Source organism: Centrocercus urophasianus, unplaced genomic scaffold (genome assembly GCF_019232065.1).
Source record: "Centrocercus urophasianus isolate 14NV4802_14NV808 unplaced genomic scaffold, USGS_Curo_1.0 seq_50, whole genome shotgun sequence".
In the NCBI taxonomy this organism is placed as follows: domain Eukaryota; kingdom Metazoa; phylum Chordata; class Aves; order Galliformes; family Phasianidae; genus Centrocercus; species Centrocercus urophasianus.
Window position 1 is genome coordinate 915,622 of NW_024885089.1, and position 27,750 is coordinate 943,371.

The 27,750-nt window shown below is 43.7% G+C and overlaps 2 protein-coding genes across 9 annotated transcripts in view; both read right to left on the bottom strand.

The window, feature by feature from the left end:
- Window positions 1-193: 193 nt before the first annotated feature.
- On the bottom strand, window positions 194-2,721 carry PLPP5 (phospholipid phosphatase 5). The gene is made up of 8 exons (XM_042835210.1): window positions 2,651-2,721; window positions 2,468-2,576; window positions 2,091-2,181; window positions 1,769-1,832; window positions 1,286-1,410; window positions 1,009-1,179; window positions 712-916; window positions 194-614 (listed from the first exon to the last, which is right to left on the bottom strand). The coding sequence occupies exons 1-7, from the start codon at window positions 2,719-2,721 to the stop codon at window positions 747-749; spliced, it is 801 nt and encodes a 266-aa protein (XP_042691144.1). The 3' UTR covers window positions 194-614; window positions 712-746.
- Window positions 2,722-2,809: 88 nt separating this feature from the next.
- Window positions 2,810-27,750, bottom strand: part of NSD3 (nuclear receptor binding SET domain protein 3) — a 33,909-nt gene continuing 8,968 nt past the window's right edge. For 5 of the 8 annotated variants that reach the window (XM_042835196.1, XM_042835197.1, XM_042835198.1 and 2 more), the window contains exons 6-24: window positions 26,748-27,251; window positions 25,816-25,948; window positions 22,327-22,427; window positions 19,875-19,920; window positions 19,188-19,318; window positions 18,570-18,698; window positions 18,065-18,191; window positions 17,481-17,678; window positions 16,746-16,916; window positions 14,555-14,704; window positions 12,132-12,288; window positions 11,360-11,562; window positions 10,794-10,906; window positions 10,078-10,347; window positions 9,493-9,609; window positions 9,127-9,268; window positions 8,819-8,925; window positions 8,339-8,543; window positions 2,810-7,862 (exon numbers count right to left, since the gene is read on the bottom strand). In XM_042835196.1, the coding sequence (XP_042691130.1) occupies window positions 7,621-7,862; window positions 8,339-8,543; window positions 8,819-8,925; window positions 9,127-9,268; window positions 9,493-9,609; window positions 10,078-10,347; window positions 10,794-10,906; window positions 11,360-11,562; window positions 12,132-12,288; window positions 14,555-14,704; window positions 16,746-16,916; window positions 17,481-17,678; window positions 18,065-18,191; window positions 18,570-18,698; window positions 19,188-19,318; window positions 19,875-19,920; window positions 22,327-22,427; window positions 25,816-25,948; window positions 26,748-27,251 (3,246 nt within the window). In that variant the 3' untranslated portion in view covers window positions 2,810-7,620. Of the gene's footprint in view, window positions 7,863-8,338; window positions 8,544-8,818; window positions 8,926-9,126; window positions 9,269-9,492; window positions 9,610-10,077; window positions 10,348-10,793; window positions 10,907-11,359; window positions 11,563-12,131; window positions 12,289-14,554; window positions 14,705-16,745; window positions 16,917-17,480; window positions 17,679-18,064; window positions 18,192-18,569; window positions 18,699-19,187; window positions 19,319-19,874; window positions 19,921-22,326; window positions 22,428-25,815; window positions 25,949-26,747; window positions 27,252-27,750 lie in introns of those variants that run through there. The other 3 variants (XM_042835202.1, XM_042835203.1, XM_042835204.1) reach the window with 3 other exon arrangements.

Sequence of the window (27,750 nt, forward strand, 5' to 3'; positions counted from 1 at the left end):
GAGAAACCATTAACCTACAGCAGTCCTGCCAGAAAGCTGTGCTTAGATTCCTCCTTACAACTGTGTTAAAGCTGCAAGGGGAAAGAAAGCAAATAAGTACCTGCCTAGGAACCCATGCAGACAAACCAAGGTGCATCGACCTACATGGAGCCCAGGCCCAGCCACTGAAGGAAGCTTTTGGTACCACAGCTCATTAAAAGTTAAACTCCTTTATTTGCCAAATTAAGAAGAAAAAAGAGCCAGCACAATAACACAGATAACAATCACGCTAGTTGCATCTTCTGTCTCACCCACTCCATCCATGTTAAAGGCTGCAGCCTTGCATTCATTACTCCAAATCAGTTCATCTCTGACTGATGAGATGCATTTGACCCCAGCACCACAACAGGTCCTGCCCTTCACTTCAACACACGCATCCCATGGGAAGGGATGGGGCAGCTCAGCTGCACTGAAGGGGACCTGACTGTGCTTTGCTGTGGACCGACCCAGGAACACCCACAGCCACGGTGCAGCACATCACATGTCTCCAGTTTTCAGTGTAGGACCTTCTGAAGCTGGGCTGTCCTGAAGTCTCACGTGCTGAAGCTCAGCTTGCTTCCCAAAGGAAGGGACACCTACAGAATTAATTGAAATGAAGCCACACACCCACTGAGCAGGACAGCTTACCACCTCAGACACATCCTGTGGGCCTTCCCCTGCCCTGATACTCACAGTGCAGAAGTGCCAGCAGAATACAGTGACATCACTTAAACGTCCAGGTGAAAGCTGGAAGCTGCAGGCTTTTCTTGGTGCGCTGGCAGTTGTTTAGATATAGACAGAAATGGTTTGTGGCACATGGAGTCCATCAGAGGAGGGTAGTACTGCCTGTAGCAGAGGTACGCCAGAACAAAGCCCATTGCCGAGCCAACCAGCACATCTGCAGGCAAGGCCAGGATAAGTTACCTTCGTCCACCTTTGCAGCCACAGAACAGCAGGCTGCTCCAGCCTTGGGCACCACAGCTGACCCACCTTGCCAGTGGTGCTTGTAGTCACAGGTACGGGACACAGCGATGAGCGTGGCAATGAACAGGGGGAGGAGGAAAGCACAGAGCTGCAGCGCTGAGCCTCGCCGGCCAGGAGCAAAGCAGTGCAGCTTCCCAGCCAGGTAGAAGGCACAGAAGGAGAGGCCAGCAAAGGCGACTGAAAGGAAGGTCACAGAATGGTGTGTGTGTGACAGCAAAGCCACGCTGCCCTCTCCCCAGGCTCCTGCTCTCCACAAATTGCTGTCCAGGCAGCCAGAACTTACACGAGGAATGCCCACTGGGAAAGCTTTTACGTCCCTCAGCCACCAGGCTGGGGTCACCTGTGCAGGTCAGCTCTGTGTTCACTCGTCCGTCTGGGAAGCAGCGATAGAAGAAGTCTGGCCGTGGCCTGGGGCAGAGGAGCAGAGCAGAGCAGGTTGCTCCACACTCTGTGGGATGCTTGGAGCCTCAATGTCCCCTCACCAGCCCGGGACACACCACTGCAACACACCACTGCACAGTCTTCCAGGGTGACATTTTGCCACCCCAACCACAGCATGCAGTCACCCCGACCCTGGTGCAGGCCTCCATGTGCTCATCTAAATGATGCCTGGAGAACGGCATTGCTCTAATACTACATCTTTACAACTACAAAAAAACCTTTTGTTTCAGGCTGAGCACATCTAAATTCCAGCATCCAGCCCTTCCTCCTCCTCTTCTACCTCCAATACTGCACATCCCATCCCACACAGCCCGGAGCTCCTCACCTGCCCACCACGAGCTTCAGGCTGTTGGTGAAGACCCCGTTGAGGACAAGAGCAAGGCTGACAGCTGGGAGAAAGCAGAGAGCTCCCATCAGCCCCACAAAGGCTGCCTGAGCTGCTGGTGCTCAGCTTGCAACGTTCTGTGCCTCACTGCTCACCAGGCACATCCCGTGCAGCACTGAGGTCCACGTGGACAAGTTGGAGCCGAATCGCTCAGCTTTAACACCCCAGCATAATGTCTGTGTCCTGGCAAGGCCTCACCTGCGAGACCCCCCCGGACTTCCCAACCCCCCCAGGCAGCCCTGCGGGGCCAGGAGCTGCTCACCCAGGCACGCCTCCCTTGTGTCCTCGTGGTCAGCCCCCAGGAACAGGCGGGCAAGGATGATGAGCAGCACCGGAGACAGGAACGCAATGAACTGCAGCGAAGGGAAAAAACGGCCCAGCGTTAGCAGAGCAACCAAAACAAGACGGTGAGAAGTTCTCAGGGGGTATTTGTAAGCTCAGTTCAAACCCAAAGGGCGATTCTGGATGGTAAGGGCTAAAAGGACTACAAAAAATGGCTGTACTGCTTCAAGAGCGCTGCGCTCGCAGTGACTTCAGACGAGAACTGCAGGCATCTGCACGGCTTTGTGCCCGTAGCTTTGCTTTCAAGCAACAGCTGACAAACGAAGGCAAACCGAGTGCAGGAACCGCGGCACTTACGAACATCGGCGCCGTGGGAACGCGATCCGCTTCCACGTAGGGGTTGCGATAGAGCCACATCTCCTCGGGCTGCACCACGCGTTGGAAGGGCGGCAGCAGCTCCATCACCCTGCGGAGGGAAATGAGGGCTGCGGGCATCTGCGGGGCAGGGAGCGGAGCGGAACCCCGCAGCCCGGCACTCACCCGCAAACCGCCGCCAGCATCGCCCGCACCGCCGCCTCCGCCGCCAGCCCAGCCGCGCCCGCCCGCCGCATGGCGCCCACCGCGTGGCCCCGCCCCGGGTCAGAGTGCGGCGCCGCGAGTTCGAATCCCGGCCCCGGAAGAAAGGGGGGAGGCGGCCGGTGTTGGAACATTCAGAACGATTTATTGAAGTCAACCTCAAGCAAAAAGTTCAAATCGGTGGAATGTCATTTAAAAACCTTTCCAAATGAATCCTCACGGAAGCAAAAACACATCTGAATTCCAAAGTATTTGTAAAATAAAAAAGGCAACATCTCAGTAAATATAATGTACAAAAATTATATGTTCTACCATCACACACATTCAGTAAGAAGCTAAAATATTACAGGCAAGGCTAAGTACGCTAGAACCGGCTGACAATAAGCTACCTATGTACAGGGTAACCGAGCTTTACAGGCTTCACACTATGCAAGAGAACGTAGGCCGAACGACACAACCCCCAAAAATGGTATTTCTCAAAGCCTATGTGGCAAAACACCAACCATGGTACAGTAACACCCCAGAACAGCACCCGGAGCTCCGGGTCGGCTTCCCAGCTCTAGAGTGACTTCAGTGACTGCTGATGCATTGCAGGTAAAGACTGAAAGTGATTTTGTTAAAAGAACATCTCACAGAACCTACAAAGTTTGGTACGGAGGAACAAAGCAGACAGAAATGGCGACGCTGTGAAGGTCGGCGGTGAGGCCCAGGATCCCCGCAGGCAGTCGTTGCCATTGCCTTCACTTTGTGAGAAAGGAGAAGTGGCAGCAAATGGACACAGAGCAGCGATGCAGGGCTCCCATCCTCACCCTGGAGAAGGGACCAAGAGCTCACAGCCGGCACGGAGTCACGCATGCTGTGCGCCCTTTTGTTTTCACATTAATTACCTGTGCAAAGGAGATTAATTCCCATCCATTCCCATTAATCTCCTGTGCAAAGCTCAGATCTCCACTCAGTTCCCCCCTCCTCCAGCAGTGAGAGCCCCTCGCTGGAGCACAAGGACCCGAATCCGCCGCTCAGCAACGCGATACGACAGGAAACAGCTTCTCTTTTCCTCCTTAGAACAAGGTTGTGAATACATCCAAAGGATAGGAGTGTATCAGAAGTGCAAACCATTTTGCTACACGAAGGTAAGATGGGGGGAAAGGGGGGAAAAGCTGAGACCGAACACAAAATGGCCATCGCCGCTCAGGCGGCACCGCAGAGTCCAGTGCCACAGGAGCAGAGGTGACAGCAGGGAGGTGAACACATCTTCGATGCCGTATACAAAACAAGGGATGTATAAATAAAATAATAATAATAATTATAAAAAAAAAAAATAATAAGCTGTATAAGGAATGCAGAGCTTCAAGTACATTAAACCCTGAATTCAATGAGGCAGAGGTTTCATGTTAAAGTGACCACTTCGTACCAGCGCTGGACGTCCCCTCCCGCCCTCCTCCCCACCCACCCCATAGTTCTGTAAAGTCTCCATATATACAGATTCTATGCTCATTGTTAATTACATCTAGTAATTGTGTCTCTCGTTCTATCCTGAAACAAAGATAACAAGGTTTTAGAAGAAAGGCCAAAATTCTACATTCCAGCCCCATTGTAACTCTCTCAGACCGCGGTGGTGACCAGAGAAGGGAATTTGCCCATACAAATCATCATCATGCCATCCTTCCTGAGCTGCAAATAATGCCTTTGATCCTTACAGTCCATTGACAGGACAAGTCTGATGAATTCTGAAAGCTACAATAATTAATGCTTGTGTCACGCGTGCAGGAAACTGCAGTAATTGACCATTGCACCATTGGGTTGTGATCTGCAGAACGTCCACGCGTGCGTACTGCAGAGCACAGAGTCCAGTAAACACCAAAGTCCTGCTAACTTAGCAGAGCAGCTCAGATGCTGCACACTACAGAGAGATCCGGGGTCAGCTGTGCACCTGAAGCACAGCAACTCCCTCCAAAAAAGTAAGCCAAAAGTAAGGGAGAAGCAGGATTGCATCCCAGCTAAGGGACAGGAGGTTGCACAGCTCAATGGAGCAGCTCTGGGGATTTCCTCCAGGCCTTTGCTGCCCAGCACTGCTCCCCTCACTTCTGAGACCACACAGATGGAATCCAGCAGCTGATGCCACTTAATCACAACACAGATCTGTCACATCTCTTTCCCCCCCCTCGTACAAAGCAATTGCACTCTCTTTCTCCTCCATTGACCAAGATGTGGTTGAAAAGGTGTGTTTTAAAGCTCCGCATATGGCATACAGAACAAACTCAGCACAACTATCAAGCTATTCTGAATCCTTCCTCATATCACCCTTTAAGATTTTAGATTCACCTTCTCTCCAGCAGTGTGACATCCAGTTCAGATTTTTGTTCATGAGCTGCACAAGCTTACAAACCAATTTCCTGCTTTCCCTTTTGAGTCCAAGCCCAGCTGCTGGCTATCATTATTACTTTTCTTTTTTTGGTGGAAAAAAAGGAGCACCTGTAAGAAGTTTGAGAAAAAAAGTTAACCCGGAATCAAGTGGCATGGCACAGGAGTAGCAGCAGGCCCCAATTCACAGCATTTCAGAAGTTTTTAAAGCCTTTTGCAAACCTTCACATTCCGTGCTATGCAGCATAGCAGAACATCACAGCAACAGGTTGCACGTGGCAGTTGATGCTCACCAGCTGTGTTCTGCTCACTGCCATCTCCAACAGCTGCGAAGGCTTCTGGCATCAGCACACCTCAGCACGGACACAGAGTGAGGTGCACTCACACTACAGCACATCTGTAATCATTGGAATGCTCTGACTTCCCAAGAGAAAAATCATTTCAACACTACCAAGACTAATAAATAAAAATAAAGTAAACACATCAAGCCTTACAGACACCGCAGCAACGGCTGCGTTTGGAATCACTGAGGAGGTGAAACACCCCCAGTAAGAGCTTAAAAAGAGACATTTATCACACAAAATGCTCAGAAAAATAAAATTCTTTCTGTAAATATTTTCGTAAAAAATATTTCAAGCAAGATTAGTGTTTCAGACATTCACTGTAGCATGGACCACGAGAAGTGCTTTATATTCCCACCAGCTGAGCCCAGCAGCGCTGGCCCTGCTGCGCCCCCAAACACCCCCAGGCTGCAGGAAGGCTCAGAGGTGCACTGACAGATCAGCTGCTGGGCACCACGGCTGCTTTGAGGGACTGTAGTGTATTTTGTAACTTCACAAGTGCACAAGCTTTTGTTTTTTTTTCCCCTCCCATCCATAAGTTTGAGAATGAGAAGGACAGCAGCCAGAAGCAGAAGCTCCACAATCCCACGTGTGTCTTCCTCGCCTGTTTTCTCAGGCTGAGAAGTCACCACGTTCCTGCAGGTTTATGTCAGCAGTTTCCCAGAGACAGGGTTCTTGAGAATTAATTCAAAGGCTCCATTTAGCCAGATGCCAGCAACACTTCAAATTGATTCCTTTTGTTCAGGGCTACCTCCAAGAGCCATGAGCAAAAAGCCAGCACCAGCACACAGCCAAAGCACGCTGACTGCAGAGCTTGGAAAGGCTGCAGGCTAGGGGAGGAGATTCAAAGACCAACTTCAGCCTGGAGAGACTAATCCCTCTAAGCTCCTTGCTTGAGGATTGCAGGATAGGATAGGTTTGCAGAAGAAAATCTGGAGCAGGAGCCTACCTAAGCCAACTCAGGAGCCTCACTGAAGCAGCCTGCTCCCCTGCAGATTAACAAAGGAAATACAGAACACAAACACCCCACCAGGCTGAGGGTGGCTGCTGTGAATCCCGTTACCTGGCACTGCAAACACTCTGTTATGGATGAAGTGCTGCAGGGGACTAACTTGCTTTTCTTAGCTCTGCTAACAGTGAACGTTATAAAGTCAGAAAATCTTTTTCACTAACAGCATGAACGTTCAAATCAAAAGAAACATGAAGATGGGTTGGATTCCTTAAGCACTCGAATCTCCTCTGGAGCCAATGGGAGTCTGAGAAGAAAGCAATAAAGATCCACAATAACATAATTGCCATCAAACAAGTGCAGAACTTGGCAGGTGACAAATCCACACACAGAACAATCCTCCACCAAAAGCAGTCAGAGAAAGTTGCTCCCAGGGCAGCATGCTGACCTCAGTTCTGTGTGCTGCAGTGCGACCAAGGCCAGGAGCTCTCCTAACTAGGAAGGTTCTCCTAGTAAAGAAATGACCAGTATGCAATTCAGCTCCTTCTGAATTTCCACCTGTCTGCAAACACCACCAATTACAGCTCTCCAAGCAAGCAACTACTTCCTTCCTTCTTAAAACATCAGCACTTGTGTTACAAGCACTCCCAAAGAGCCATACACATTATTTCTCACAGGAAAAGCTTTACAGCAATATTCACAAGTTAAACATGATATACAACCTGCCTTTAAAAATAAGTACGGAATGGAGGCATTTCAGTCACCTGGTCTGAAACCCACTTCTGTCTTCACGATACCTGAATGTTACACAGCGCAGGGAGGGTTTTGTTCCTGTTGTAAACTAGACGTAGGAGTTACGTTGGCTTTGCTGTTTTGTTGTTTGTTTTTAAAGACACGCTGACTGATCCAAACCAGATCTTCAACATCCTTGAAAAATTAAATAAATAAATATGTTGCTATGCTTTGTTTTCTACACTTGAACATCTTTAAACAGAGTATTCTTTTCACTGTCTGAAGGTCTACTGTTTGCTTTAGAAGGCCGAGATGTTTGTTTCCCAACAGAAAGAGCTGCTTGTAGCACATTCAAGGGTAAAAGACCAAACAATAAAAAAACAAACACCACTGCCTGCTTCTGCTTGGTAAGTGGTCCCACTCCCAGTTCACACAAGACAGCGCCGATGATACAGACTGAATGCGCCATAGCAGTCTCTTCAAGTTCATCTCCTATTTGCCCCTCCTCTTCTTCCCTCCCTTGTTGTTTTTGTTTGTTTTTAAACAAAAATTCACTCCTTTGCTTCTTCTACGGGATTCTGAGGTTCCAATTTGCATTTTATCTTGTTCCAGTACTCGGGTGCCACGGGAGATTTGGGGTCATGTGTGGAGCAGCAGAGACGGCCGTCCAGTGCCGATGCCACCAGGGCTCCTTTCTCGTGATCCTTACAGAACGAATGAGGGCAGAACTCACAGAACGAAACTGCAGGATTGCTACAGATGTCACACTGATGCCACGGACATTCCCACTTTCCTGAAGATAGAAGGGGAAGGGAGAAGAGAGAGACAGGAGGCTGAGCTTCAATGAGAAACAAAGAAACACTGAAAACTCGAATTCGAGTTGCTCTTGGTGTTAAGACACTCTTTACTTCTTCCTCCAGCAAACAAGCTAATTATGAGGGAAGCTTCTATGCTTGCAACAGAAAGGCACATAACACATGATCTATCACATGATTTGTGGGTGGTGACCTTGGCATGTCAAGACGATGGCTGTACTTGAACTAAAAGAAAAGGAAAATTGATCCAAGGAACAGAAGCATCAAGTTAAATAACATTACAATGCTTCCTCTCTCCACAAGTTCCTGTTACAGGGCGCATTGCCACCTGATAGACTTCTAAAGCCAGACAGCACTGCAAAACCAGCTATGCTTCATGTAAACAGATGCCACAATTCAGCTCCAACATTGCCTTACTGCAGGAAGGAAAAGCAAGTGACAGGAATGCTCTTACCAAAAGGTGGTTGAGTCAGGTTAAGGCATAGGAGGTGGTAAGCTTTGGGACAGTCCTTTTTATCACACATGACAAGTTCTCCCCCATCTCCACACTGGAAACAGTTGTCTTCGTGCATCTGCTTCTGTTCTGTTTTTATTTTCCTCTTCTTCTGCTTTAATTTTGCATTCTTCACCTTCTCTTCGTTTGCTGTTGCAAATGCTGTCTAGCAATTACCAAGATAACAGCAGTCACTTTATAAATCCCTCACATGAAAATAAATTTAATCACCTTTGGCTGTTATTTGCGTGAATGAGGCTCACATTAAATTTGCTCAAAAAAGCTTTTAAGCTACAGAAGTCAGGAGTGCACATCCACATGAATCTGAAGTAGCCAATTAGTAAATTAACTTTAACTTGGAAATGGCTGTACTACAGTTCATAACTAAAATCTCTAGAGACTTTCAAGGGAGCAAAACAGATCCAATTTTCACCCACATACCTTTGGACGCACTCCTAGGAAACCACTGCAGTTTTCTGCTCCACAGTGACACTCAGTCCTGCCATTCCCAAGGCAATCCAAGTTATAATTAAATGTTAACTCCATTCCTAAAATGTAAAGAACAACAATTTGTCCACACTGGCTCTGAGGAAAGCAGGTTTGCATCAGTAACATTTCTACCTCAACAAGTGACCAAGTTCTGATAGATGTCACTTGGATCAAGCAGTTTCCACAAAGAAAACTGGGTAAAAGTTAGAAGCTTTGGATTTTAACAGCAGTGCATACACACAACAGAGCCATCCTCTTACCTGCAGGAATGTCACACAGAGCAAACAGCCCAACTCTGATGTCACCATTCACTGTCCATTTCTGTGTTTCACAGTTTGGATTACAACTATGGTTCATAAAGCGAGAATAATTCCCCTTTGGACCAGCATCTATGATCCGATCCTTGAAATGAAAAGGCAGAGAAACAGCACAGATTATGTTTGGTTCTCACAACAAAAAGTCTCCTGCTGACAAGTAACTACATGCTAAGAAGGGGAAAAAAGATTCTAGTTCAAATTAGTAAGAACAGGGAAGTTTTCCAGAGTCACTCCCACAGAAAAGGGCTTATGAAACTGAAATAGTTCCAAGCATAAACAGCTTATACTGAATGAAATCATAGTATTCACCTTCGTAACTGTTAACATATAAAAATTGGTTACACTGTTTTCATGGGCACGTTTAATTCGCAGTCTGCACTCTTCTTCATCAATGAGCTCCCCAACGTATTCATTCACAAATTCACCCTGAAAAGTCAAAAAACAAACAAAAAAAACAAAAATAAAACCACGTGTAAGGTGACTTATTGTGCCAAAACCCTACGACTTCATCATCTATCATTGGTGTTATTTACAGAATGAAATCAGCATTCAGACTACTTCTCCAGACTGAGGTCTCCCTTTTGCCCAGCAGTCACTGAGAAAACACAGGTTTTTTCCTCCTAGAAACAAGAGACAGCGACCTCATCCCCTCCACCCATGGAACCTGAATTCAGTCACCTGAAACTCGCTTTTGTTCTGGGAGTAAATATCAAGTTTATGACAACTCTGTCAGAACAGCTGAACGGGTTTCGCCATCAGTGCTGCACCCACACAAGTGCCTTTGAAACACTTAAAATACTTCACTTGGGAGCAGTGAAACTTTGGTCTGCGTTTCCTCAAGTTGCAGCGCTCTCACCTACTGTAAAAAAGGAGTTTTGTTCACTTTCATTCTACCTTTTTAATGTTCCTTTTTGTCCTGAGACCCCATCCACGTCGATCGGTTTTGATGATTTCAGCATCAGGGTAGAGCCTCTTGGTGAAGCACTGGTTCTGACACCTCTCTCCTGCTGGGCACACCTGGGGGTGGCACTCATACTGCAGCATCCTGTTCAGACACTCGGACTCCAGACCACAGGGGTTCTCATCAGATGGCTTGCAGTTACAGCGGGGGATTTCTGACAGATCAGCCACCTGAATCTGAACCTTCCCTATTACCTTGTTGGACTGCAGAACAGAGGGACAAAAAGAAGAAAAGCTGAGGACAATGAGCACAAAGATTCTGAACAACTTTTTCAAGTACAGGATTTCTTTACACTAAAATTAAGAACTTCATATGAAAAATATGGAGCCTGACATGTCCCAAACTGCTGGCAAGAATCAGATTCCACAGCTCTTAAGTAGGCTGAGTGGGCAAAAAGGTTGTAACAGCCAGCATGAAACTAAGAGGGATGAGAGCAGCTTGCAAGCAACAAAGCTCTGCCTTAGGTCGAGCTGATCTTCAACTGTTAACTTGGACTGATTCTCTGCTAAAAGAATGGTTTTTGGTACCATGAGAGAACAAAAGATTCTTGGAAAGAACAGCAAAATGATTCTTGTGCATCTCCTTAAGCTGAAATTGTTGCAAGCATGCAATTAGCTTACTCATAAACAGAAAAAAGCAGCCAACTCACTTTAATGTGTTTATACGGTGGAGGTTTCCTTGAATTTCTTTCTATTTCTAATGCTTCTTTGCTTTCTCTTTGTGCTTTCAGCTCCTGGAAACGCTTTGCTGCTTCTTCAAGTGCTGTTCAAGGGAAGGAGTTCAAAATAGGAAGCAATTAACACCAGCTGCTGTTAATCAAACATATACTTTCTCTTTAAGCTAAGAGCAGAAATGCATCCACAAAAAAATCCAGAAAGTTAAAGATGAGTTATTGCAGTACATCATGGATCTAGCTTTATCAGATACTTTTCAGCAGAAACTGAGATACTGAACAATGATCCCATGCAGCTGAGCCCAAACACCACCTTCACAATGTCCAGACTGTGAAAGAAGTGAACCTGCCCACAACAATACACAATGAGCAGGCAGTTACAATACTTTTTATCTGCAGTTAAGGGATCTACAATGTTTGCAGCTTTATGTGTGAACACAGAACACCAGTCACATAATACTCCCATGCAGGTTAAGTGGTGATGGAGACACAAACACGTGGAATTTTTGTCATAAACCACTATAAACTTTGTTTGATTTTACCTTTCTTGAAGGTCTTGTTAATACTAGTTTGCCCCTCAGCAAAGCTTTTATCTCCTTCAACATAAGGGAAAACTCTGCCCTGGTGTACCCAATAGTAGTCATGTGAACCAAAGAAAAATACTGGGAAGTCCCCGATATCATGTTTGAGGCCCTGTATGTTGAGAGGCACAGACCTGGGATTGCAGATCTCTGCTGGCCACCACCTGGAAGCACAAAGAAAAGATGCATGTAAGTTCTGGCAACAGCAGCCTAAGCCTCCAAGCTTGCTTCGCTCTTACATCAAAAAATAAAAGCAGCCACTTCTTCCCCTTCAATTAAATTAACTCCTCCCTTACACAACCAAGGCTACTTTTGCCACACAAAACAGCAGAAGCCCTTTGCTATTAAAGCTCTTGCTCTAAATTTTGGAAAAGTCTTGTGAGAAGATGACATAAGAATGGATTTTTAAGACCACCTACAAATGCTTTTGTTCTTGCAGGTGACAAAGAATAAACACAGGCTAAGACATCAGGGCTCTGTAAGGCAGTCCCTGGTTTTCTATATTGCTATTGCATTTTACAGAACCAATGCCAGTAAAATTCAGTATCCTTCAGTGCCTGGAAAAGCAGGAGAACTCAATTTGAAGAGAAACACTGATGCCTGAAATGAAATAAATTGATCATTATATTTCAAGTTCTTGCTTTCCAAGACTCAGCTACTTTGAGTCACCCTCCCGTGATCGTACAGGACATTCAAACAAAACAACAAGAGAAGAACAAAATGGTCAACATGCCTGTAATTTCCAAGCTTGACCCAAACAATCTGCTTGTAACGTAGCTTCTTGCCAGCTTTACAGTCATTGCAATTCCAACATCCTTCAGGCATGTCTATGTTGAGACACTCAGGGTGAAAGGAAGCTGGGCAGGATTCACAGCACAACAGTTTTCCACCTTTAAACAAAGAAACCCTGTCTGGTTTATAGAAGTAAGGATTTGCCTCCTCTTGTGCACAGCAATTGATATCAATTTTTAGTCATATATTCTCAACCTTTGCTTGCCTCACAGCGAAAATATGCCAAAAGAAAGGGATCAAGTCAAACTTACAATGCTGGATTAAAAAAAAAAAGCTGCAGTGCATTTCTGCACTTCTGCAATGTGCAAATTGTGGCTCTTAATTGCATCAGCCATCTACTACACAGCAAATGCTTTTTCAAGGTGAGCAAAGTTGGCAATAGAAGCAACTCGAAGGAAGCACTAGAGATGGAAGCAGTGCCATCAACTTCAATGCCTTTGGTGATGGCCAAAACTTGAACGGTGACAAAAAACCCAATTCTAAGAGATACTTTTTCAATCAACATTGTTATGACTGAATCCCTTAGCAATCAGTTAGTGTGCAGAACAAAACCCACTCCCACAGCCTATAGGTCGATCAATGCTTTTCTGCAGTAATGGCATCATAGAAAGAGCTCTCATTACCAATCTGTCCGTATCAGAAAAAGGAAAAACAAAGTGTTTTGAGTAACATGAACTCAATTAGATGATGCAGTGGCACCACAGATGATGTTCTTATATCCCAAAGGTTCCTTCTGCGTGCAAAGGAGCTCTCAGTGCAGCGTGGCTGACCTGCACAAGTCTCCATTTCTTTGGACAAATGTTCAGGCAGATGCATTACACATGGAGAGCCACAGCACATCTCTAAGCCATCCTCAGCAACCAGAGCAGCTCACACAATGGGTCTCAGTAAAACACACATATTGTAGTATTTTATATAAGTATATATACAGACGTATTACACATGTGTATATATATATATATGCATTTAAGGAGCAGGAAGAAAATCAAATGTTTGTGTCCCAGGGACCAAAAATCTGGGAGATACTTCAGATCTTTTGAAGGAATTTTTCAGTCGCAGTATGGAAAAAGAAGCACCAGAACACGTACCAGAAAATCTTGTCCACCTATAGACTTTCCAAATTGTCATTACATTAATTGATTGTTGAATGTTGCAATAAGCATTCCTTAAACAAATGAATCACACGACCAATACTGTATTTCCTCTGCTACAGCCAGCAAATTCCAACCATGTGGGTTTTCCCAGACTTTCCCCAAAGTCAAACTTCAACTTCTCAAGTAATTTTTGCAAATAGGATCTCAGAGGAAATACAGCCCCAGTGTAAATCACCACAGCATTATCCAACACGGTAAAATGCCAGGAGATGCAAAAAATCAAGCAAAATCAAACAAATCTTTCAATGCTAAGCAAGAAAAAAAATTGCTCTCAGGATGCATTAGTAAGGTATTGCTCAAGCTAAGCAGAGGGCTCAAAATAATTTTTGTTTTCAGGACTTACAGAAACTACTGAAAGCCATCAGTCTAGCAACACTGATAATAACCTAACTTTAGAATGGTTAATTGGGCACCATTTCTGTGGGGAATAAAATATAACATCTGAGTATTTCATAGAGACAACGTGCATCTCCCCATGCGGTGTTCTGAGACACTCCAGCACTGCACCCACGCCAGCATGAAACGAGCTCTGTCTCCTGGCAATAAACCCTGCAGTTTTCTCCACAGGACAAAACCCCTCTGTTGGAGGTGCAGCCCTTCCTGCCACTCCTGCCCAGCACAGCAGCAGTGCCAGGAGCAGCAGCAGGAGAGGAACAGCCCGAGGACTGCAACACACACAGACACAGCACGACCTCACCACCTTCCCTCTGCATCTCCTCTGGAATGGCAACAGCACCCAGCGATGTTCCGCCTGAAAAATCCTCCATTCCCTTGGGCTTGGCTTAGCCTACCTACAAGATCTGACAGATTTCCCCTCTTCTTCTGTACATAAAACCAATTTAAGAAGCTGTTGTTCTGTACACCATCGAGGTAAGCACTGAACTGCAATGGTACCAAGCTCTGTTTGTCTCTTCTTCCTACAGCTGTGTGAACAGCTTCCTGACAGTGGAGTAATCTAGGCCAGGTACAAAATGATTTAGCCTCTTCCAAAGAGAATTTAGTGACAGCAATTATTTTAAGCCCTTCAATAATAATAATAATAAAAAAAATTGCCAACGACATGAACACGCTCACAATAATCAATGAGTGAAATTTACTGAAAAGCAGTAAGTGATGCTCGACAAGCAGACATATCTTGTTTGATTTAAAGATAGAGAAATAATAGAAAAAGCAAAAGTAAATTAAAAGAGAAAGAAACTATTTTGGTTACCTTTCTCACATTTCTTTTTGGAAGCTGACGAAGGAGGAGGAATCATAGGTAATTTCATCAACTCAGCACGATTTGATTCATTCAGTAGGTAGTGGGATTTATAGGCATATGAACTGAACAGGGGGTCTGAATGATCCTGCACTACCAGCCCTATACGAAACAAACAGAAAGAGATGAGTTGCAATGAAACTACCCATGATTCCGTAAAGGAGAAAATAAAATAAAGCAAATGAAACACCTATAATGCATATACGAGTGAATGGAAAAAAGATAAAATGATAGATAAAGATAAAAGAAAAGTCTGGCAAAGTTTCTTCACTAAGAAGGAGGTCACAGGTCAGAGAGACTAAATTCAGTTGTAACTGGAAAAACCTACAGCGGATAAGTTTCTCCTAACTGGAACTTCAATGGTGCTTTTACATTTGTGCATCTACAGGAAAGCACAAGAGAAGTGTCAACCCAGTGTCATCCTGTGCAAACCACCCTCCCAAATGAGCAAAAGCAAGCTCATGTGAAGAGCTGGGTGATGGCAGCCATTGCTTCTAAGGCAATACCAGCAGCTGGGGCTACAGACTGGAAGAACACAAATCCTCCACGCGGCCCCACAGCTGCAGAATTCACCATCCCACATCCTAGAAAGCCAAGATCTTACCTATGGAAGCACTCTGCCTTTATCATTGGTTTAGAATTTAAAAAGTAACAGGAGGGCTCAGTGATTCTGCAAGCAGCAGAGGAGAAAGAATGGATGAAAATTCTGCCCTACACCCATTGCGTTTAGGTAAGAATTGCACTAACAGCCTCCCCACAGCTGCCAAATCAGACCTTTTGGAGTAGCACCCTGTTCTGCTAAATGCCTTTGTTTCAAATGATGCCTGCATGCTTTTTTTCTGTCTTTCTCCACCAAGAAGAGTTTCCCCACACTGCTCCAAGTCAGGCAGCGTAGGTCAGAAAGCCAGAGGTACAGGTGAGAAGCATTCAACCAATAATTCTGGGAAGTGTTACAGCTGAGATCCAAAGAAGCACGGAGGATGAGCCACCAAGATAGCCACCAACTCATTGCCCTGAGAGAGGGGCACGGAGCCGAGTGCTGAAAAGAAGTGTTGGAATTGTGGTACCTAAAAAACTGGTGAGAGCAGAATGGTGCCTGCCTGCCTGCAAAGCACATCCTCAGAACAGCTCCTGAAGCAAGGATGATCTACACACATGCAGTTACATGAACTATGAAGTGTTTTAATGAAGGATATTTCAGGAAGGTGAATAAGAAGACTTCAATGTTTTCTTTAAGTACCTCATGATGATTAAGTTTTAATGATGCTTTTTCCCACCTCACTCCTGTTTTGCATCGAAACACAGAAAATCTCCTTCTAACATCAGCTAAAACTAATTAAGTAACTCTTCTCACACAGATGCCTAAGTATTTCTAGCTTGTTCAGCTCCCCATTTCCTTCTGAGCAGTTCTTCTCTCACAGATGCTGTCCTTACCTTGTGTCCCTATGCTGACCACATATGACTGACAGAACTCAATCCAACCCATCCAGTGAGTTTGCTCTTGTAGCCTCACAGTCTTTCACCAGAGAAAACAATGTTTTTACATTACTTGAGTAACTGGTGTGCTGTAACTTATCAGCTTGCTGTTTGGAACGACTCAAGCGACTGGAGAACCAGAAAAGTAAAAAAAAAAAAAAATGGAAAGAAAAAAAAAGAAAAAAAAAAATGGACACATGGAAAATCCTAGCATGGAACTTGTTTACATGGTATTGGAAATGCTTTCTTTTCAAAGTTCTCAAACATGATGGTAGTTTGAATTTAAAATGATTCTTTTTCTAGCTCATGAGTAAATCCTCACTCCCAGCCTTAAACACTTGTTTCTATTTGTGAGTGGTGAAAGAATCCCCCTTCTGCTTAACAGACAGTGAATAATAAGTGTTCATTCTCAGCTTGCAATGACTAGAACTGGGGGCTCAGCATCTATTCTTTTCTACTGGCAACAGAAGCATGCCTTCTGAGTGAGGGACCAAAATAGCATGTAGAAGCTTAACATGAACTGCTGACTACACCAAAAATCACAGAAAGCATTAAAACCCCTCACAGCCCTAAGAGATGTTTCTTTCACATCACTTTTATCATTAAACTGCACAAGTGACAACAGAAGAACTATAAAACAGAGGGAGGAAAAAACAGTTGTGCTCACCTCTTGCACAAACGAAACAAAAGCCTACATTTACAGCTGATGAGGAGTGATTCCTTTTGGAATGGTTACTACAGATGAGAATGTGGGATGACACAAATAAGCTTCCTGCAGCAATACAGCCATCTCCTGAGTGATAGGCAATGGGACATCTGAAACATCTCACCATGCGACCTGTTTAATATAAATGCAAAAACAAAATGCACCATGTCACCCTGGAGTCAAGATTTGGTACAAGGCAGCACAGACAGAGGCAGGACTGACTTTTATTCCACGCGTTGTGCTAGATTACAGACATTTACATCTTGGAAAAAGTTTCACAAAAGTTAGCTTTCACTTCAGAACCCTGTTGGGAAAAGAAGACACATGGTTTAAACATTCTAGAGTTCGCTTTTTTGCTTAATGATTTTAGTTCATTTCTAAAAGGATTCTTTCTTCCCCTGAATTGTTCTAGCAGTCACTCCCAACTGTCTTTAGGAAAAAGCAAACTCCTCAGCCTCGTGCCACTAACCCTCAGCTTACACTAAACTCAGCAACAGAAGCCAACGTCAGCATTGCAGATCCAGGCTTGCTCACACCAATGGTCTCAGGCTGCCAGCTTGCTTTCCCACCCACAACAGATTCAAAGACCTCGTTAAGAATGAAGCCCTTCTTCCTCGCTGCGTTACTGGCAGTCAGACTCATCGTGGTGATGCATCTGACGTTTCTCCTGCCGTTCAGAGCCAGCTCTGCTCTCACCTTTGCTTGCTTTATGGATGTCCTTATCCACGGAGCAGGCAGAGCAGCAATGCTGAGGGCACCGAAATCCTCGTGACTCAAACAGAGCTGTGGCAAACTTGCGCACGCAGGCCTCGTGGTAGAATTTACCGCAGGTGCTGACAGAGCAGCGCTTCACATCTTTGCCAGGGAGCTTGCAAGAAAAGCACGTGTGTTCTCCTTGTAAAAGAAGGAATAAAGAAGCCCAAATGTAACCATCAGTACTTCAGGATACGGATGCTGTTAAAAAAAAAAAACCATCTGAATGAACAGAACTTCGCTGCTCTGATCAACACGGATGTTTGGTTGGTGCTACAATTCACAGGCACTACTGAACTGCTATTAACCTGAACTGCTTTATGCTGAGAGGACTCTCAACAGTTTGTCACCCTTTCTCTTCCCAGCTACTTGCCAAGTGAAAATCTGGCATCAGAGGCTAAGAAAAGTAACAGAACAGACCAAACTGAAACATTTTAAGGTTCTGTAAGTAAACCTTATTTGTTCTAATCATATTGTGGCAGAGCAGGAAATCCTTGCCCATTTCTCAGCCCTGGGAACACACTCACCATTTTTACACTCCGTGCAGAAGAACTTCTCCTCCGGCATCGCCTTCAGGCCCAGACACTCCATGTGAAAGGTGCTGCAGCACTCGCCTTCACAGGACACCAGTGACTCACCAGAGCTCTCACAGATCTTAAACAGAGTTACAATAAGTCAGGAGAATTGCCTTACATCCCACAGCAGACTTGATGAAATCTATGGGCTGAAAACAATCCAAGAATTTACAGCAGCTTTCTCCTGTAACAGTGTGAGCCTCTCCAAAATAGAAGAGGTTCTATGCAGGATCCACCTGGAGTCCTAGCTCTCTCATACTTAAATAGAAAGACGAGCTTCTCCTTAATATTCCTAATCCACAAGCTCTCCTAGGAACTATTTTCAGATCACAGAGTCCTAAAAGCCTTAATATTCTAAGATAAAAGCAAACCAGTATGATTTGTTAAGTCTACCACCTCAAACTAACAGGAACAGCCAAAACACCTTTACAGTTCTTTTTGCAGTGCCATCGTTTACCTGACAAACAGTGTCTTTTTTATTTGTTCCAGTTCCTCTCCTGGATAAGCTGGAGTCCACTGACTGCACATCAGAAGCATCAGCATCGACAGCAGCTGATGGGCTGTCGGAACGCTTTCCAAAACTACCCTACAAAGAGGGAAAGTCCAAGGCACTCAAACAAGACACTTTCAAAGGACAAATCACACCATGAAAAACAATATTTACATCACCACTGATTAAAAGATCATTCAGCACATCAAGAGGTTCAAACATCTTTGAAAAGTTGTTGGACTTCACTGCAATGACACAAGAAATGCTGCCTTTTTGACATATCTTTTACCTGGACAAGCAAAAAAAATGGTCTATTTCACTCTTGCCAGAAACCTCTTTGTTTCATACTGGCGTCCCAAAACCCCCAGGGAATCCAACAACTTTTCAAAGAGCAAAATGAGTCAGAGACCAATTTGTTCTGCCGGATGATGTAATGTGCAGGGTTAGAAGTAAAAGGTAGTTTTAAAAAGCTTGTACTTCACTTCTCAGACAATAAAAGGCAAAACGTGAAGGAAATACAGTACTCATATTTAGCAACAGGCAACTGAAGAGAGACTGCATCTGTGAGAAACAATTTGCCTTTACCTGTAAATCATTGAGTCCTCTTGAATCAGAGTCAGAAGCATCTCTGTAAGCTGAGCTCGTCAGTTCTACATCAGTCGAGGCTCGACTCCTCTTCTTTAAAGGTTTACAAGAATCTGAAATCTCGCTGGCACCTTAACACAACATGCTAAAATTAGTCTTAATGTATGCTCCTTCATTTTCTTTCTTCCTTAAAATCAGTAAAGGAAAATGAAAATGAGACAACCTGAAAATGGACTCTATTTGCTATTTTTTAAGTCTCAGCTTGCAACTTTGATACTGGTTTAATCCTCTGTAAAGACCTAATTAACTTTTTAACTGTTAACCTAATTAACTGGACATCACTTTAGGAAGTCCTGTGACAATCTTCTGAATACGATGACATAGCAGAGGAAGCTACTAAGTTGTGTGTAACAGAAGATAAGCCCTAATGAGATTATCTCTTCATCGTTCATCTTTAAAATAGGGCTAAGCAGAAGCATCATCTCATAATCATACTAAATGCTTACAGCACATGAACAACATAACTACCCTTCCAACTAGCAATGCAAAGCCAAACAAACCAATCGACCAAACCAAGCCACGTTCATCACTAGAAAGCTTCAAGACCTCCGCAGCTCACACAGGATGAAAAGCACTGCCAAAGGGTGATGAAGAGCCAGGAATTTTCAGTTTAAGTGTGTGACTCACCTTTCTGCAGGCCTGTCTTCACTGCTGCCAGTGGAACCATTTCAACCTGTTTGAATAGGAAAATCCACAGTTAAAAACAAAGGAATTTTTTCCCCTAGTATTAAAAAGAAAACATTAAAGTTTAAGCGATTAGCATCTCTGAACTCATGTGCAGTCTGCCATCCCCTCCTCAGTGCGAGCCTTCTTGTCCTGCTGGATTTAATCCTAGCTGCCTACGCTGAGTACCAGAAGACAAGGCAGCCATGTGTTCACTACCGAGGTCCTTTCCAGTCACTCCCTTTCTGCATGAAGACGACAGAAAACTGCAGCCGTGTCCAGCAGGCAGAAGCAGGGCTCAGTGTGGCAGCCAACCCTGATTGCTTTGTACAACCCCACACCTGTGTAAGCACAAGTTCACCTTCACAGGCATGACACTCAGGTTAGTGAGACACTTAAGGTATCGCCTTTTAAGGCACATCCACCAAGCATGCACTCCAGGCTCCTGGGAACACAGACCTTCCCTGTATAGAGTGCTGCAAGGCCACGGGGATGGGGGCACGGACAAGGCACAGAGCATTGCAGAGCTCTATACAGCTGGAAACTCAATGCCAGTACACACCTAAGCAGACAAGTTTACAGTCTTGCAAAAGTACTTCAGGCTCTCGATGCTCTATCAGTAGAATCTGCTCTGCCAATGTACATGTAACACGAGAATTTGGTGAGGGGATAATAATTAGAGAGGAAAGTCGTTGCCTTACGTCCTGGTTTTAAGGTTAAGGGTTACAAGTTACTTCTTTACAATGTGGTTACATATGCATGTGGAAACACATTTAGTAAATATTTAAGGATTATTCTATAATTTTTTTAAAAAATATTTTATTTTGTTGTACAATAGGTAAAAACATACAATAGAAGGATTTGTATAGGATACATTTCATAATACAAATATAAAATCTAAACAATCACTTTTATTTCTCCACTAGTCACTGTAACAGTAGCATTAACATTTTGTTTTTCCCATTAATTGTACTCGTTCCAGTTATAACTTTATACCAAGTTGTTGCAGACTAATTTGGGAATCAGTTGCAAGAAAACTTGACTTTGGGTAACAAATATTGTTGCATAATTGTAAGAAGTAATTCTTTTTTTTTTTAATATAACTTAATACATTCAAGGTTAGGCGCATTACAGTGCATCTGTGTTTAATTTTTAGTCACACACTTTTCCTGAGAAAAGCACTTTAATGTTCATAGTCTTAGTTAGCTAGGTAATAGAAACAAGCAAAGCTAACTGGGATCCATGAAATTCGTATTGTTGGTTCTTAAACCTTTGTTAAATTAAGAAACACTTATCAACGTGAAATAACATCTGAAAACATGGAGGCTGCAACACCCCCAGACAAGAGGCTGAAAGGAACATTGGGTGCCTCACACCCAACATCTCTGTTGCTTTCAAGTTTCTTTCTGCAGTTTTCCAGAGTTAGAACACTCTTCTGCTGAGCACAGATGTAAATGCTGTGGCATCAAAAGAAAAACATGAAAAAAAAGCAACTGGGTCTGGTCTGCCTTCAACCTCTGGGTGAATGAAGTGCAAAACAAAGTGTAAAGGGCAAAGAATAAATTAGAATAAAAAGAGCTAAAAACCCCCAATGTTCCCCTTCCCATATAAAATCTGTAGCCCAATCACCCCTTTTAAGAAATCCTCATTGGAGAAAACTATCCTATGAAACATTTCACATAAAATTCTCTGGTTTCAAGAGGAAAACGGAGAGTGAAAATCGACCACGTAAGGAAAAGAACCAACAACTTTGACAAACTTGTTAAAAAGTATTCAGTTTTTAAACATTAAATTATGTCCATTCACTGAACTTTCCTATTCATTGTCACGCAGAATTTTTGCTTGTTTGTTTTAAAGCAACAACATTTGTCTGTCTCACATCCAGATTAAAGGAATGCCCTGTACATGTTAGATCTAGTTAAGGGGGGAAAAAAGTATATCCCAGAAGAACTGTTTTGCTGATGTCTGCCAACATAGAAGTCTGACTATTAAATCATTCCCAGAGTCCATTTTCAAAAGTGGTCAGATTAATCAGTCTAACTTCGTCTGAAAAACAAAACCTCAATACAAACCAGCAGCTAAATCAAGAGCAAAAGGAAGGAACCTGGTGGTAATTCCATCAAAGAGAAATTACTGAAACAAAATCATTTTGCTCATAACAGAAATCTCAAAGAAAACATGGCAGGTTCGTTAGGAGTCTTGCATCATTGAGTTCCCATTTTCCATAGCCTGACTGATACTGTGAAGATGCCAGTAGCAGAGTCACAGCAATGGTATTGACAAGGGGATTTCATGAAGGATAGTCCAAAACGAAACCCGATGGGGAAAAAAATGGAGAAAAATAAAAAGGCACCAATATAAGCCACAACATTTATGAATACAATATATTTTAACTCTCTACATGGAGGAAGCCAACCTGCTCCTTTTTGATCTTCTTCTTTGGCACAACTTCGGTGGATTTCTCAGACTCTGAGCGGGTTCGAATCGATCTTCTCTGTTGCTTCTTTTCTACAGAACCTGAAGGAGGAAGAAAAGGTTTCTGTTACACTATTCCTTGGATTGCTGTGCTGCAGCAACACCTCCAGCACCAAATCAACTGCTGAATTAACGAAGCCAAGACCTTGTCCTCTTCTGAATGTTTTATTTTTAAATTCAGTGCCAAGCTATTTGCCAACCGGTGCTGTGGTCTGCAGGTAGCATGTTCTGATTCCATAGACAGAAAGAAGCATTGGAATAACAATAATTAAAAAAAATAACAAGCTGGCATCCAGGTCAAGCAAATGGATTTTCAAAACACACCTCTCAGTCTGCGCCCTGGTTAATTTTTAACCAAATAGTCCATATTTGGTATTTATGGCAGGCATCCACAATCAGCTTCTTCAACCAAAACAAGCCAGAAACCGAAGAGGCAAAAATCAGGTTCCAAGTTTTCATTCCCACAGACAGCTGTGAGCCCTACAGGGCTGTGAGCCTTCACCCAGGACTCCACAGAACAGTAGTGCAAGAACCTCTCTATTGCATGTGCAATAGGAATGAAATCTAAATGCTCAACAGAAAGCACAGAAGCAGCGATCACAATGCATTATTGCAATGAATGAAAGCAAAAAACTGAGCTTTCTAGAACTATTACTACAGAAAAGCAACTCAGATTAAGGGCAGAGATTATGATATTTCAAGAGAAAGTATGAAGGTAGGTGAATTCAGAAGATCCCTCTATGCTACACTATCTCCAAAAAGGTCATATTGTGAAACACCTACACAGCATCTGATACCAGTTTGGGTTTTGTTTTGACTCTTGGAGCTGTTTAACAGAGAGCTGAAGTTTGACATCTCACAGCTTTTATGAAGCATTATTCTTGGTTTTCAGTTTGGGTGTTTTACCTACAGAAGCAGCAGTGTAACTTCTGGCTGCAATGACAGACGTCCACTGATAAGCACACAACTATTCCAGATCTCAACACTGAAGCCAGAGGTCATCTTTTGTCACCTCTGCGTTCAGCTGAAATTCTTTGAAGCAACTAAAAGTCAGTTTGGGCAACTGTGACCAGAAAGTTGATTCAATCCATCATGCCTTTCCTCACCGTGAAAACAGAATTAAGATGCAAGCCCTGTATCAGAGAAGAAACTCTCAAGTTACTGCCTTCAGCCAATATTAAACTCACTATCAATCAAAGTAACAGGCACTTTTTTCCTGTCCCTGCTCCCCAGGGATGCAGCACATCACCTCCACAATGCTCCCATCCCATCTGCGTGTGTACTTTGATCCAGAGTTTCAGGACAGGTTTCAGACCAGCACTCCACCTCACCCTGACAAGGTTGGGTCAATCCTGTTCCAGCTGTATGTGGAAACCAGAGGCATTATGAATTCTCACAGTTCTCTTATTAGCAGCTTGCAGGTTACTAAATTATTCTCCCAGCACTACAGAATTCTGTATATCTATCTGCAGGTTGTTATTAAGGATTCCCAGAGTCATTCTGTCCAATATTTTACATAAAGGCATCCTGAAACTCCAGCGACCTTAAATTTGAAAGAAGGACTTTGCAGTGATGTTCCATGAGAGGGGACCAACAAGTGTCTGGACTTTGAAAGTGACCTATACTTCAGTGTGTACTGAAGGAAAACCCACTTTAACACTGTAACAGGCATTACCAGGTGGAGTTTTACATCTCCAAAAAACCTATGGAAGTGAAAAAATGAGAGGCTCAGAATTCTCACCAACCCCTGCCTCTGAAGAGCCATTGTGAAGGTGAAGCTTTTAGTTCCAAGGAAAACAAAACAGAGAGCACCTATCTCCAGAGAACTCCAGCTATAAGGTAATCAAACAACTGTTTCAAAAAGCTGAAGCAACCATAGCAACTAAAATTGGAAAAAAGAACCACTGCCAAGACCAGCAGAGGAAGCCCCTCTTGCACTGGGAAACCCCACTTACACCAGAACATCTGGTCTGCTCAGCCTGCACTGTGAAGCCTTACACAGCCCAGAACACAGCATCTATTAAATGAGCTTACCTAAAGGCTAAGGAAGTACAGAAACTGCAGTAAGTATGCACAGGAAACTGTTCCCACCTATGCTGACCACTGAGGTGTTTGACCTGGAGTCTCATTTATGTCCAGAAAGGGAGAAACTACAAACAGCTAAAGCAGAAGTGACAGCAAGTAACTTCACAAGATTTTCCCAGCAGGTTTTGTGCTTGGGTTCCTTTTTGTGTGTTTTAACTATAATGAGTCCATCACTATTTTTAGGGTGTTTTTCTGGTTTTGCTCATCCTGCTACGACAGCAACTCAACATGCTCTTCTGCAACCTAAAATTTACTTCTACACATCTAATGTAAAACCACTTGAGGCTGTACCAAGGCTATTACCACCAGCACACCAGCAAAGAAGCAATAGCTAATGGACTGTACAGAATAGATGAAAAACAGAAGACACTACAGGGACTGGAGGAACCTGAAAATCTCTTGGTTTAGGAAGATCTGAACTACATCTTTTCAGGAACTTCCATTTGCTCTCCAGAGGGATATTTGTCTCCTTTTGATGATGCTGAGAGAACACACTGCTGAATGAAATTCCTGCTGGTGGGGAGAAGATAAAACCGTTTGGACAAATTCCCATTAGCTATTCCTCAGAATCAAAACACACACAAAGAACACATTGGTTTTCTGTTCCAAATCTAGGAAGCACTCAACCCGGTTTTCCTCTTGCTCTTCTCTATTACTGTGCTACAAATTAGGCTTCAAATAGCTTGTTCCAGGCTCTCCCTTTTCAGTCTCAAGTTCCATTATTTGCTCCAATGGTTTTCCTCAGAGAGTGCTTCAAAAATATCATGGTTTTATGATGGGGCCCCTAAAACACCTTCAGAACCAAGCATTGCATCATGCTGCTGATGGAGTGAGCTGAAGCAGTTAGGGGGAAAAAAACAACACTGTCCTCTACAAAGGTCATAATGAAATTCATCAACAAAATTTGGTAAAGCACCCATATTTCAAAACCACTCCTTACTGAATTACGTCACCTCCAGATTGTCTTCTTTTGATCTCCACTGTCATATTTTACAGGCAGTGCCAAAAGCCATTACAATCCTCTAACACATGCCTACTATGCTGTCCTGTCTTCTAAAACAACTTGCCATCTGCTCCCCACAAGGCATCTGGCCTTCTAATAATTTGACTTGGATACTGCAAGCTGCAAGTGCTGGAAGTTCAGAGGCTTAAGCAGCTCAAGTGCATCAGAAAGACATCCTGTGTTCCTCAAACATCTGGGCTCCTCGTGTATTATGTTTGGGAGAGCTATAACGTAAATGGAAAGACGTTCAAAATCGTTTTTATCTAACAAGAAAATGCCAGTTTTCACGTGTGAATTTAAATGCCAGACTGTTAAAATTCAAAGCCCCTGCGCTTCGCCTACCTGCTGACCCAGAAGTTGTTTCAGGAGAGGATGCGTTCTGCACATTGCACGTTGCTTTTTCATTCCTCTGGCTGGATGAAGAATTAAGCTTCTCTTGTCCTTTGACGCTTATTTCTGCTTTGTTACCAACTCCCTTAGGAAAAAAAAACAAACCAACAACACGACACAAAAAGATTTTGTCAGCCTACTTCCGTGTATTATGGCTTCCAGGCACATTAATCTATCTTCAGTCAGAACAGAATCCCTTCAATGCAACACATAAGTGATCTATACTATTGAACTGCTTCTTTGCAAAACTTTCCATCCCTCTCCATCTCCCCTTACATACAAGGAAAAAAAAAATCCAGCAACTTTTCTAAACATTACCTTCTCTATAATGCTTAGGATGAAATAAATACTCTCCAGGTAGAGAGGCAGAAGAAGGAGGCAGAGAAATAGTCCTAAACCTTTTCCTTACACTGACTGCGAGAAGCTGCTGTGCACCTGAAGGAAGCTAGGAGGCAGAACTCATTTTAGAAGTCTGTTATGCAAAACAGCATAATTAGTTTTTCAATACTTTATTAACACTTGTAATTTCATCTGTTTTCCCCAAATAACCTCATTTTTAAGGTTTTCAGAGAATTGCTCTGTTATTTCCACTAGAATTAAACAGCTTCAGTATTTTGAACATCTCATCAGCAAGTATGTGACCATCTGCAGGGAGCTTCTTGGCCAGCAGTCAATACAGTCACTGCCAGAGGCTTTGGGATGCACTGAAATTAAAAGTTGAATACAACAGAAGATTGTTGGAGCTTCCTGCCTTATGTTAGATTTAATCTCTCCAACCAAAGAAACGTGCACTGGGAAAGTATGGCGGGTGCTGGTTTAAGCTCCACAACAAGATAAACTTGGAATAACTGAAGAGAAAAGGAGTCACTACACAAAGTACATACCTTAGTGGAATAAACAAACTGATCGATGAGTTTGCCATCCCCTGCAGCATTCTGAAGAGCAAAAACCTGTTCAATTTTAACAACCGGAGACATGTTACATTTCTGAAGATCCAAGTTGTGCATGGTTATCGAGGCTGGTAAGGATTTTCTAGCTGCAGCTGTTTTCCATGCAATTTTCACAGGTGGTGGCTCCTCCTCTTCCGCACTCGACTGCCTCCGTTGGCTCTGCCTTCGCAGCTCTGCACTGGAAGGTGATCCTGTTATCACACTGCCATGCTCTGGCTGGGTGTTCAATGCTGGCTTTGGACGCCGGTTCTTCTTGGTCTCTGATTTAGAAGCAGCGGCCTTTTTGGCTTTTGACAAAACCTCCTCTGGCTCTTTGTCTATATAAATGAAGGTGTATTGTTCTATCCTTTCTTCCCGAGTCATTTTCAACGCTTTCTCAGCGTGGGCAATACCAATATCCCACTGAGCACGCTCTCTTTGCGGCCTTGGTTTGCGAATCTTAAGGAACAAAGACAAGCTGCTAATTACACTGAAGCATCCTGAGGGTCCTTACATCTCTAAGGCAACAGATCTAAGTTTGCTTTCCATGTACAGGATACAGTTTGAAAGGTAGACAGCGAACCCCGTGCTCGGAATATGAGCAGACAGTGGTTGGACTGAATGACCATCAGCACTGAAAGCGTCTGCCCTGAACTGTGAACTCAGGAAAGACAAGAGCAGACAGCATTCAAAGTCCACGATGCTGCTATGAGATTAAACCTAATTTATCTACGTTTTACATCCTCCGTATTTTTCCATACAAATCCTTCTCCTTCCACAGCAGTATTTTGATTAGCATGAATACTGGCTTAAGTTCTGCGTCTACACAGAAAAGCAGCTAAAAGTGAACACACAGATTCTACCTTTATTTAATATTCTCACTAAGATGCAAAGTCACCTCCTCGCCCAGGATGACAGCTGTCACCAGGAACAAAGTTAAGCTATCAAGCTCCTCAGT